Consider the following 13410-nt stretch of genomic DNA (forward strand, 5'->3'; position numbering starts at 1 on the left):
AACTCCAATCCTTTGGCTACCTGATGTGAAGAACTGACTCATTGGAAAAGACTCTGATGCTGGGGAAGACTGAAGGCAGGAGGAGAAGGGGATAACAAAGGATGAGATGGTTGGATGGCATCACCGACTCAATGGTAAACTCCAGGAGTTGGTGATGGACAGCGAAGCCTGGCGTGCTGCAGTCCATGGGGTCCCAAAGGGTCGGATATGACTGAGCGACTGAACTAAACCGAAGTATTTGAATCCAACATCCGTGTTCTTTCTACTATACCATTTGTTGCTATTATTTAGTCACTAAATTGTGTCCATCTCTTTGTGACCTCATGCACTATAGCCCACCAGGCTCCTCTGTCCATGGAATTCTCCAGACAAGAAACTGGAGTGGCAAGGTTTCCATTTCCTTCTCCAGGGCATCTTCCCGACCCAGGGATTAAATCCATATCTCTTGCATTGGCAGATGGATTCTTTACCACTGAGGGATTCTATAGGGATTCTACTATACCATACTGTCCCCTTAATGGTGCTCATTTGTGGATCAGTGTTTTGGGAAGGATATTGATGAACGAGGCACAGCATTCCCGATCATGCCACCAGTGATGCACCTGAAAATTGCATTAAGAATGGCTGCAGGCAGTGGAGAGCAGCAACTACAAAGGGGAGGTTGGGTGCTGAAGTCAAGGGAGTGGCAGGCAATAGAAACAAAGGCAGAAAACCCATCTCGAAGCTGTGTTTGCAGAAAAACACAATCCTTACTCATATAGTATGCGTTTTGTTTGTGAGTGATTTGGGAGAGGAGGCTGAAGGAGATGGTGGCAAAGCTCTGCCACATCACCCCCAGATGCCATCAACGACCCACCACCCATGGAGGGAAGACACCTCAGAGGAGACACAATCACTGTCTCCAAACATGTGCAAGGAGATCAGATGTGTTGGAAACAGGATTAGAAGTTAGAAGTGAGCAATAGTACCAGTAATAGAGCTCGTGGTCCTACATCCTTGCAGTAATTTCCAGTGAGAAACATCCTAAATCCTAGGCTGCTGCCTGAGTTGCTGGAAAAGTTTAAGGTTTTGATTTCAAGCAGAAGCCAGAGAAGTCACTTCACTCTGCCGTGATGATTCGGTGAATTACGTAAGGCCTGCTCCAAGGCAGAAGGTGATGGTGACAGAGAGGATGAAGGGACAAGAGAGGCTTTAAGAAGTCTAACAATCCAGGTTAGGAGATAGACTGATGCACTTGAATCGCTGAGTGAATAATACAGCATCCAGAAAGTTCTTACACACAGACAATCAAAGTGTGGGAGTTCAGACAAGAGAATAGTGAACAGGGGCTGGAGTGGTCAGGACAAGCTGCAGTCACAAGAGGAGACCTTGAGAAAAGTATCATTTTAGCAAAGAAAAGAAAGGCATAGTGTTTTCTCTTGGTGTCCTCCACAGTGTCAGGGAGATGCAAAAAGCACTCCTCTTACAAAAGGAGTTCAGGATGAAAGTGAAAAACTTCAAATTCAACAAATACAACTTCTACTGCCTGAAAACAACCTCTTGCTTTCCCTGAGTTCTCAACACCATTTATTTCTTTATGCAGCTAATATTTGCTGGGGACTTAAGACATGCCTGACAGTCTGTTGTTAAGCAGAGTATAATCTATATGACCTCACAGAATCCGACTGCAAGAACCCTGCAAGGCTGGTGTGATTATGCTTATCTTCAGGCAGCGAACCCAAAGCTCAGAGAGATGAAATGATGGCTCGAATACTGCCCAACCAGCAATGGCAGAGCTAGAGCACCATGCCAGGCCCCCTGGCATCAGGCTCCCTGCTCTTTCTGTTGCACACATTGCTGTCCACTGACCTTCTCCTTGCTATAATCTTTATCTGGCCATATAATCTTTATATGGCCCCCTGATAACAAGCATTTTGCACAACTCTAGCAAGAATTCTTCCTGCATTCATATGTAAGTTTATACCAAGCATAGGTCAGTCTCTGATCCACACAACAGAAGGTGGAAGGGGCTGTTGACACCCAACAGGAGATCGGCAGTGGTGTAGAAAAGGATGTGTACCTGGTAGAACCTCAGACTGGGGCCCAAACCTTCATGATTTGTAGACCTGGAGAACTAGATGGAACCTTAGTGCCCACCATCAGGACACTGATGCCCAGTTGACCTTTACAACTGCATAGTCTTTGGTGACACTCAGGGATGTCAGCACTTGGACCAGAACCCAGGGGGGTCCTGTTTCATATCCTGAAACATGTGAATGTGTCTTTCCAGAGACAAGGTAAAGTGTCCTGCTTGCTCTGTCGTGTTTTAAGTTCAGCTCTGGTCCTCTGGTCATTAAATCAGCTCACCTCAATTTCAGCTGCACATTAGAATCATTTGGGAGGTTTTTAAAGATCCCCAAGTCCAGGCAAATCAGGATCTCTGGGGAATGTAGCCCAGACATCTGTATTTTTAAAGTGCCTTGGCAATTCCAGTGTGTAGGCAAGGCTGGGAGCCACACTCATCATAGGTACAGAACCTAGCGGCTGATAATAACATTCACCCTAAGAAATTCTTTCAATTTACTCCTCTTTTTATAGGAAATACATTTAGACCACAGATACACTGAGAACTTTTTAATACTGCTGCCAGAATAATCTTTTTGAGACCCATGTCTAACCACATAATTTATCAGTCCCTGTAGAGGTAGGACGAGCATGAGATGAGTGAGGTGCTTGGGGCACAAAACATAAAGAGGAACCCTTGGTTCAGTTACATTTGTTCCTCAGTGAGAGTCTTTCCTTACAGTCACGAGCATAAACTATCAAAGCAGATCAATGTGATCTGGACACTGGCAATCCCTGGTGGCTCAGATGGTAAAGAATCCACTTGCAATGCAGGAGACCTGGGTTCGATCCCTGGGTTGGGAAGATCCCCTGGAGAAGGGAATGGCTACCCACTCCAGTATTCTGGCCTGGAGAACTCCATGGACAGAGGAGCCTGGGGAGCTACAATCCATGCCAGGCTACAGTCCACGGGGTCACAAAGAGTTGGACACAACTGAGCAACTTTCACTAATGCCAATTGCCATCTCTAACTGAGGCTGAGTTAGCTCAGCTTCTTATGCCTATTTCTGTCTTGGAAACCTTATCAGTTCAGTTGCTCAGTCGTGTCCGACTCTTTGTGACCCCATGAACTGCAGCACGCCAGGCCTCCCTGTCCATCACCAACTCCCGGAGTTTACCAAACTCATGTCCATTGAGTCAGTGATGCCATCTAACCATCTCATCCTCTGTCGTCCCCTCCTCCTCCTGCCTTCAATCTTTCCCAGCATCAGGATCTTTTCAAATGAGTCAGCTCTTCGCATCAGGTGGTCGAAATACTGGAGTTTCAACTTCAACATCAATCCTTCCAATGAACACTCAGGACTGATTTCCTTTAGGATGGACTGGTTGGATCTTCTTGCAGTCCAAGGGACTCTCAAGAGTCTTCTCCAACACCACAATTCAAAAGCATCAATTCGTCAGCACTCAGCTTTCTTTATAGCCCAACTCTCACATCCATACATGACTACTGGAAAAACCATAGCCTTGACTAGGTGGACCTTTGTTGGCAAAGTAATGTCTCTGCTTTTTAATGTGTCTAGGTTGGTCATAACTTTCCTTCCAAGGAGTAAGCATCTATTAATTTAATGGCTGCAATTACCATCTGCAGTGATTTTGGAGCCCTAAAAAATAAAGTCAGCCACTGTTTCCACTGTTTCCCCATCTATTTGCCATGAAGTGATGGGACCAGATGCCATGATCTTAGTTTTCTGAATGTTGAGCTTTAAGCCAACTTCATTATTCAGTATTTAAGCCACTTCAGTATTCTTGCCTTGAGAACCCCATGAACAGTATGAAAAGGAAACCATACAGCGTTGTTGTAAGAATCCGATGAAATTGACACTCAGCACAGTCATGAGTGGCAGTGTCTCTGCCAGGCTGGCACCTTCTTAACCCTCAAAGCTGAGTACATCTCTTCCTGCTAATTTTCCTCTCCCCAATCTCCTCATCAAGTCAATTACTCTTTCATCTGCATCACTGTGACATGTTAGCATACTTTGGAACTTCTCTCATTGAATTATACCAATTTTTCCAGTGTCTGCCTTTCCTGCCATGAGGCTATCTGGTAAAAGAGGGGGTAAAAGGCTTAGACCTGGATTTGAATCCCAGCTGAATGGCTGTGAATGTTCTCTTTGAGCCACAGTTTCCTTATAGTAAAATGATGAAAACAATACTAAACTCAGAGAGCTCTTACATTCTGCCACACAGCAGCTGGGAAAGAAATGTTATTTTCTTTCCCTCACCCACCAAATTCTCCATCCCAAGAGCCACCCCATTTCAGTCATGAGTTCTCTGAGATCAGGAACTTCATTCAGCATGATAACCTTTAGTGCCTTGGCCCAAGTCTAGCACATAACAGGGACTCAGTAAACATCTGTTATGCTGAAATAAATTGCAAGATGACCAGTAGATACACATGCAGAGAAGCCGAGTGTTTAAACTGCAGAAACAACTTGCAAGAAGGCAAAGAGGAAGGAATGAGCTGTGCTGGGGATGGTGAGGAGAGCACTGAATAGAACAGAAAATACACACTGGGAAACACCGCAGGAGGAGGGGATGGCACACAGGCAGCACGGCCAGCACCAAAGGGCCTTGGAATCAGGGGGAAAGATTTTGGATTTTCTTAGGCAGGTATTTTGGGTTTGTATCTGTAAAGCTTTGATGACCCTCCTTCACCTTTCCATTGAGCAGGTAGGTAGCGGGCTGCATTATGTTCATCAGAACGCCCACTGGACTCCAGCTAAATTTGTATCTCAAAGGATTGTCTGAATATTCAGGAGCTGGAAGGCCACCGCAGTAGGAAACATATGATTCAATCTGTAAAATAAAGAATCAACAATAAGATAGAATAATCTATCCAAATAATTAAGTACAATGATACAAATAAAGTAAACTTGTTAAGAGTTTCTCCTTTCTTAAAGTTACAAAGGCTTTCAAAAATACATCCTTGAAGCCAAACACCACTTAAGTCCATTATATTTATATATATATATATATTTTTTAATCCTCTAGATACTGTGACTAACATTTTGTTCCATTAAAACTCCAACTGTTAGTTCAATTCTGCTTGATTATTGCCTCCTTTTAATTCAAATTATATATTTGATTATAATTTGGTTCAGTTCAGTTCAGTTCAGTCGCTCAGTCGTGTCCAACTCTTTGCGACCCCATGAATCACAGCGCACCAGGCCTCCCTGTCCATCACCAACTCCCAGAGTCTACCCAAACCCATGGCCATCGAGTCGGTAATGCCATCCAGGCATCTCATCCTCTGTCATCCCCTTCTCCTCCTGCCCCCAATCCCTCCCAGCATCAGGGTCTTTTCCATATGTGCATAATTATTCATACTGATTAATATGTTAATATAAAATATTGTTAATTGTATGATACAGTTTAATTAGAATCTATATTTGATTACATACATATATAATCTATTTTAGGTTATATAATCTGATTCATCACACTTTATGTCCAATAGCTCTTTCTTATGTCTAAAAGATACTTTATATACCAACAGATTGATAATATTATAAATAATTTTTCTCACTTTTAAAAGTCAAACCATACTACAGCATTTTCAAAGCAGTCTAAAGATCAAAAAACAAAATATTTTTTGCTGCAATTTATGTCAAAGAGTATTCTGCTGATGTTTTCCTTTAGAAGTTTCATGGTTTCTGGTCTTACACTTTAGGTCTGTAGTCTATTTTGGATGAAGTAGCAGTCTAAGTCTTTTATCAAACCAAAATATTATAGTAGCAACTATTTCTCTAAAAACTTATGCTAAGACTTGGACTCTTTTTAACCACACAATATATCTGCAGTTTCAAAATTATACTTGAAATTTCTGGTCATTGTATGAGTTAGAATGTAGCAGCTTTTTCTCAAAATAGACTAAAGACTGAAGTGTGAAACCAGAAACCATGAAACTCCTAAAGGAAACAGGCAGAATACTCTTTGACACAAATTAGAGCAGTATATATATATTTTTGGATCCCTCTCCCAGTGCAAAGGAAGTAAAAGCAAAATAAACAAATGAGACCTAATTAAAATTTAAAGCTTTTGCACCGCAGAGAAAACCATTGACAAAGCAAATGACAACCTACTGAATGGGAGAAAATATTTGTAAATGATATGACTAATAACATGTTAATACTTAAAATACATAAACAGCTCATTCAACCCAACATCAAAAAAACAAACAACCTGATTTGAAAAAGGGCAGAAGGCCTGAACAGGCATTTTTCCAAAGAGGAAATGCAGATGGCCAACAGGCACATGGAAATATGGTCAACATTGCTAATCATCAGGGAAATGCAAATTAAATCACAATGAGAAATATCACCTCACACATGTCAGAGTAACTATCATCAATAAGAACACAAACAGCAAACGTTGGAGAGGATATGAAGAAAAGGGAACTGTATACACTATTGGTGGGAAAGTATATTGGTACAGCTGCTATGGAAAACAGCATGGATGTTTCTCAAAAAGCTAAAAATAGAATTACCATATTATATACCATATATATCATTCCTGGGTATATATCTGAAAAAAGAATTAATTTAAAAAGATGCATGCATCCCAATGTTCATCACAGCATTATTTATAGTTGCCAAGATATGGAAGCACCTAAGTGTCCATCAACAGATGAATGGATAAAGAAGATGGGGTATAAGTATACAATGGAATACTACTCAGCCATAAAAATAATTAAGTCTTGCCATTTGCAAGAACATGGATGGACTTGTAGGGTATTATGCTAAGTGAAATAAGCAGACAGAGAAAGACTGCATGATATCACTTATCTGTGGAATCTAAAAGAACTAGCAAATATAACAAAAAAGAAGCAGAGTCACAGATAAAGAAAACAAACTAGTGGTTACCAGTGGGGAAAGGGAAGCAGGGAGGTGCAATAGAGGGGAAGGGTATTAAGAGATACAAACTATTATGTATAAATAATACATATCACTGTTTATTGGATCACCATTGGTTTCATAATGTAAATACTATATATTGAACAAAATAATGTCATATTTTTTATTACCATAGTTCATGTTACTAGTGGGGCCTTCAGGGGCTTAGAGATTTTTTTGGTTAACATTCAGTGCAAAAGTACTGGATGGTGTATAACTCTAAAGTTGAGTTTTAAGGGATTCCTAATATGTGTACTATCTTTTTATCTGAAGTAATAAATAAACTATGATCTTGAAAGTGCCTGAAAAAAATAATTAAAATAAAATAAGCTATAAGGAAATATTGTACAACACAGGGAATATAGTCAACATTTTATAATAACTATAAATGGACTATAACCTTTAAAAAATATAGCAGTTTCTTTAATCAAAATTGTAGAAAGATTATTTCCATACACAAAAATCTAGACCTCTTAATAATTTCCTAAATGAACCTTTGGGTGTCAGTTGGGCTCACCATGGCTCCCACTTCTTTGGCCTTATCTATTGTTTCCATTGCCAACATATGATCGAGACCAGGGTCCAATCCCAATTCGCCAATGACTGTGATGCCAGCATCTTCCACACTAAAAGAGGTAGAAGTAGAAAGAAGGAAACTTTGGATAGAAAATTTTAAAACTTCCATGGAGCTGCTTTGCTGAAAACTGACTGAAACTCACCTCTTTTCTAATTCTTTTAGCGCTGGGGTGATGTAGCTTGCAGTGATCATGTTAACTTTGCTTGCGATGCACGCCTTGGCCACAAGAGGATGCAATACATAAGGCAACAAGCTTAAAAACAGGGAGAAACTCATCAGAAACTTTTTCAACTCTCCTTCCAATGCACCTTGAACGGCACTAAAGTGAAGACATCATACTGATAATTCTCTCAGAGATGATCAATTACTCCTTGAAGATTATAGAATAAATTCATCCTGTTATCATATTTAAAACTCTCCACAATATGATCTTCAGTTCACCTTTCCATTTTTCCTCCCTGTATCTCCTTTATAAACTATAGAAGCTATTATAATTCTCCATTCACAGCCTTTACTTTTCCATTTCTGAACCTTTACTTTCACTATATCTTCCTCTTAAAATTGTCCCTCACCTGCCCACCCCCATCCAGGTCACACCTTCCTTAAAGAACAGTCTGAAAAGGTACATCCTCCAGGAACCGTTCCCAGATTTTCCCAAATCCAGATCTTCCTCTGTATGTACTCAGCTATCCCTTTATAATATTTAATGGAATTTATTTTACTTATCCTTATATTTCTATGATTTTCTGTCTTGAGTTCCCTAGTAAAAGAAAAGGTTGCTATTCTTTTTACCTCCAAGCCTTCCAAACGGCTGTCATTATAAGTCAAGTTGATCCATATGTTACATTAAAAAGGAGAGCCTAGGCAAGGCCAGAGGAGGAAATGAGTTTTAATGGTATCGATTGTTGTGAAAGCTATTGAAACAGCTAGAAGTTTATGCATGCGTGCTACATTGCTTCAGTCGGGTCCGACTCCTTGCAACGCTACGGACTGTAGCCCACCAGGCTCCTCTCTCCGTGGGATTCTCCAGGCAAGAATGCTGGAGAATGATGTTTGGCAGAAATCAACAAAATTCTGTAAAGCAATTATCCTTCAATTTGAAACATACATAAATTTTTTAAAAAAAGAATGCTGGAGTGGGTTTCCATGCCCTCCTTCAGGGGATCTTCCCCACCCAGGGATCAAACCCACATCTCTTATGTCTCCTGCATTGGCAGGTGGGTTCTTACCTAAGAAGGCCTAAAAGTCTGTATGGTGAACAAAAACTGAAAATGTACTCAAAACTCAACTTTAAGTTTTCTAAGCATCTCGCTTGGATGTTTTACGTTGGTGCTGGGACTACACAATCACAAAAAAATGAATTTCCACAAATATTGATATATATTAGTATATTCATATTCTATCCCAGGACTAATAAGCATCCTATCAGTCACATAACAATAAGTTCTACTAGCTTATTACCTATTTGGTAAAGCTATCTATGCAGTATAATGAAAATATAAATACCAACTGATAAACATTATTATAGTGTATCACTGTACTTGTTACGTTCACCCTGTTTACTTCAGATTTTCTCTATTTCACATAAAACCAAACAATAAAATCACCTCTCAGGCACTCATCTCTCCTCAGGTTAACAGAACAGAGAACTGTTACTTAGATTTATTACCACGCAGAACAGAGTTATGTACGTATCTTGCCAATGACAATATGAAACTCTTTATCTCTGTATTTCAGTTTTTTTAATCAAAAATAATTGTTACTGAATATAGTAGCCCTTCAAAAGCCAGTGTACCAAATATTTGCAAAACTCTTTGTTGGAAAAGTATTAACAGAAAATATTCCATGGCATCATCTTAAAGGTTAAGTGAAGATTTTTTTGATCACATTCTTCACGATGAAAACTTGCTGATCAAAATTTTATCAAGATCTAATAATATTTTTTAAATTTTGGCATTATCAGCATTAATCTAAAAATATGCTGAGAACTAGAATGATAGGACTTTGACTGGTGGTGCCTATATTAGACAAAGGGATTAGAACTCATAATTCATTGTGTATGTAAGAGAGCATCTATTCACCAGCACATAACTCAATCCAAATAGTTGGAAATGTCACTTGTGCAAACATAGACAAAATATATATCTAATTCTCAAAGTAATAAACTCAATTACGACTTTGCATCAGCTCATTAAAAACTAAAATTGCAAAATAAGACCATAAGAATTTGACATACTATTACAAAATCTTGTAAAACATTCTCCATTCATTTTACTTTGATAGCCCCTAACATTGTGTTTATATCAAAACATTCTTTCTCCAAATTAAAAAATAAAAAGTTATTTAAGAAACACTACAGGATAACAATGTTTAAATAAAAAGTTATTTAAGAAACACTACAGGATAACAATATTTAACAGCATTTCCACTATTGAGCATAGAAACTCAATCAACTAAGAAAAATTAAATATATAACAGATTTTGCTAATGTTAAATCTTATTAAAGGTCACAAGTTCAATGAATTTTAAAATTTATACCTATTATTAGTTTATTGTCTGTGTCCATAATTTTGTCATATTTTGCTTCCAATTTTGTTCAAAATGTGTTTTATTATGTTGTTTTCTTTTTTTAATCAAACAACAATTTTATATTTAGGTACCTATGTGTGGCAAAACAAATTCTCTTTGTTTTATCAGTAGGCTACAATATTCCATTTTGAATAAGGGCTTGCTTTCATAATCATATCCTGACAGACAAGGTCTATTGATTATTAATAAATTTTTATTGAAAAATAACTAATGCATATTAAATTTTTATAAATTGAATCATGTTTTTGAGTGTTCAAAGTGATCCTATATGAAGAGATAATGTGAAAGTTCCACTTAGAATTACCTTCAATTGTGTCTGTTTTCCAAGCACCACTATCTTTTTTAAGGAGGACATCATAGAACTTCTCCCAAAGATATCATTTGGGTTGGAACTATGAAGGTGATATAATTATGAAAGAGCAACTTAAGTTCCTTCTGTCTTCTAGGAAAAAAATATATTCTAGGAATAAACAGTTTATTCTCATCACTTTGGTAATTTCAAAATGAAGTATCTAGTATCACGTAGCCCTATATCTAGAAGTTAGATCTGCATTTGTAATCAGTTCAGTTCAGTTGCTCAGTCGTGTCTGACTCTTTGCGACCCCATGAACCACAGCACGCCAGGCCTCCCTGTCCATCACCAACTCCCGGGGTCTACTCAAACTCATGTCCATCAAGTCGGTGATGCCATCCAGCCATCTCATCCTCTGTCATCCCCTTCTCCTCCTGCCCCCAATCCCTCCCAGCATCAGGGTTTTTCCAATGAGTCAACTCTCTACATGAGGTGGCCAAAGTACTAGAGTTTCAGCTTCAGCATCAATCCTTCCAACGAACACCCAGGACTGATCTCCTCTAGGATGAACCGGTTGGATCTCCTTGCAGTCAAAGGGACTCTCAAGAGTCTTCTCCAACATCATAGTTCAAAAGCATCAATTTTTCGGCGCTCAGCTTTCTTCACAGAACAACTCTCACATCCACACATGACCACTGGAAAAACCATAGCCTTGACTAGACAGACCTTTGTTGGCAAAGTAATGTCTCTGCTTTTTAATATGCTATCCAGGTTGGTCATAGCTTTCCTTCCAAGGAATAAGCGTCTTTTAATTTCATGGCTGCAACCACCATCTGCAGTGATTTTGGAGCCCCAAAAAATAAAGTCTGATGCTGTTTCTACTGTTTCCCCATCTATTTCCCATGCATTTGTATTAGATAGTAATAAATGATATATTTCAAGGTCTGTTTCTCCATTAAGGCTAAAAATGGTCATAGGGCTAAAGAATCTACTCACTCTCATTTAAGCTTTATAAGTCCAAAGGTTAAAATAGCCACCAAAATACGAGTCATGAGTGCCTCATGACCCAGCAATTCCACTTCTAGGTAAATATCCAACAGAAATGCATATATATGGTAACCAAAAGACAAGGACTAATTTGTTCATAGCAGCACAATTCATAATAGCCAAATGCTGGGAACAACCTAAATATCCATCACTAGTCAAATGGATGATAATAGTATATTCACATAATGGAACATTACGCAGCAAAGAGAATAAACTACAAGACAACACCACAAAGGACTGTCAATACTGAATGAAAGAAGGCAGCCACAAATGGGGACGCACTGAAAGATTTTGACTGTACAGAATGAAAACTAGCAGAAATGAATCTCTGTGTTAGAAGCCAGGAGAGTGCTTACCCTTGAAGGATGGGACTAGTAATAAATAGAGGCACAAGGAGAGCTTCTTGGCTGCTATTATGTTCTGTTTCTGATGTGAGTGATGGTTACATGCTGTGTTCACTTTGTGAAAATTCACTCAACTACCTAGCTCTGATTTATGCACTTTCCCAGATGCACACTTCAATTTAAAAGTTTACTGAGCGAAGAGAAAAGGAGAGGAGAGAGGAGGAAAGGATAGAGGGGAAAGGAGAAGACAGAAGAAGAGAGAAACTAAGAAATAACAACGAAACATACGTCAATCATTTCTTGCTACATACTAACCTGATGACAAGATCCTGTGTTGCCACCAAGGAGCTCAACTTCTCTTCTTGTTTACCAACGTGCAGGCTAACAGGATTAATATTATATTTCTTGCCTAATTGTTCAGTTTGATTCTTCATGTCAGAACCTGTTTCAGGAATTAAAAAGTCCAAGCTTTAGATTTCCCATCATTAATCAGAGAGTAAAACACACTTTAACATCTCCAAAAATAATTTTTTGAAGTTTAGAAACAAGACGGTAATTTAAAATTCACAGAGTAATGATGTTTTGAAATCAGTTTTACTTCTTCTTTAAAAATCGGGGCTTATTTACCTACTGTTATTTCAATACTGTCATCTCTCGACAGGTATTCCAATACAGGCTCAGATACGTAACCAGATCCAAGAACCAAGACCTTTTTCTTGGTGCCCATTGAAAGTGACTGAGCACGTTCCCTATAAATAAAAGGCGGGGAGAAAATATTAACAAAAAAACTTTTAAATAAAACATCGCTGTCCCCAAACCAAACTAAAACTTAGAGTGTGAAGCAATCATTTCCCCCAACATTTCTTACAATAAGAATCTCACCAGGAGTTCCAATACCAACATTTTACATCAATTATTTTATATCCCATATAATGAACAATAGATCCAGACATCTTTGATGTGTATGAATTCCCAGTACCACTAGTGAGGTACAGGTTCTGGACCAATGCCTGGCTGTTCACAGCTGAGTCACTTGGTCTCATACTTTATCCTTCCAGGGGAGGACATTGATTCAAAATCATGCTAGGGGCCTTTTATCAGAAACCTATTTACTCCTCACAACAATCTGAGAATACTACAATCTGAGCAAGAGGTTTTTATCCATATTAGTCACAGTCTTGTGATTTATCTTTCGGGTCACTTGAAACCAGTGAAAACCATGATTTTGTTTCTCTCTCTTTTTTTTTTCCCCAAACTCTAAACTTTTTCTTTTGTATTGGGGTATAGACAATTAACAATGTTGTGATAGTTTCAGGTGAACAATGAAGAAACTCAGCTATAGGTATACATGTATCCATTCTCCCCCAAATCCTTCTCCCATCCAGGCTGGCACATAACATTGAGCAGAGTTCCATGTACTTAACAATAGGTCCTTGTTGCTTATCCATTTTGAATATATCAATGTGTACATGACCTTCCCAAATTCCCTAACTATCCTTTCCCTTTGGGAAACTGTAAGTTCATTTTCTAAGTCTGTGAGTCTCTTTCTAAAACCATAATCTTGAA

General features: G+C 38.7%; 1 protein-coding gene across 3 annotated transcripts in view; it reads right to left on the reverse strand.

Annotated features, from left to right (window-relative positions):
- The window catches only part of AASS (aminoadipate-semialdehyde synthase), a 72634-nt gene that overhangs the window by 15527 nt on the left and 43697 nt on the right, over nucleotides 1–13410 (reverse strand). For all 3 annotated transcript variants that reach the window (XM_043871965.1, XM_043871964.1, XM_043871966.1), the window contains exons 14-18: nucleotides 12472–12593; nucleotides 12160–12286; nucleotides 7715–7825; nucleotides 7513–7621; nucleotides 4759–4899 (exon numbers count right to left, since the gene is read on the reverse strand). In XM_043871965.1, coding sequence (XP_043727900.1) covers nucleotides 4759–4899; nucleotides 7513–7621; nucleotides 7715–7825; nucleotides 12160–12286; nucleotides 12472–12593 — 610 coding nt within the window. The remainder of the gene's footprint in view (nucleotides 1–4758; nucleotides 4900–7512; nucleotides 7622–7714; nucleotides 7826–12159; nucleotides 12287–12471; nucleotides 12594–13410) is intronic.

Source organism: Cervus elaphus, chromosome 18 (genome assembly GCF_910594005.1).
Source record: "Cervus elaphus chromosome 18, mCerEla1.1, whole genome shotgun sequence".
Lineage (NCBI taxonomy): Eukaryota > Metazoa > Chordata > Mammalia > Artiodactyla > Cervidae > Cervus > Cervus elaphus.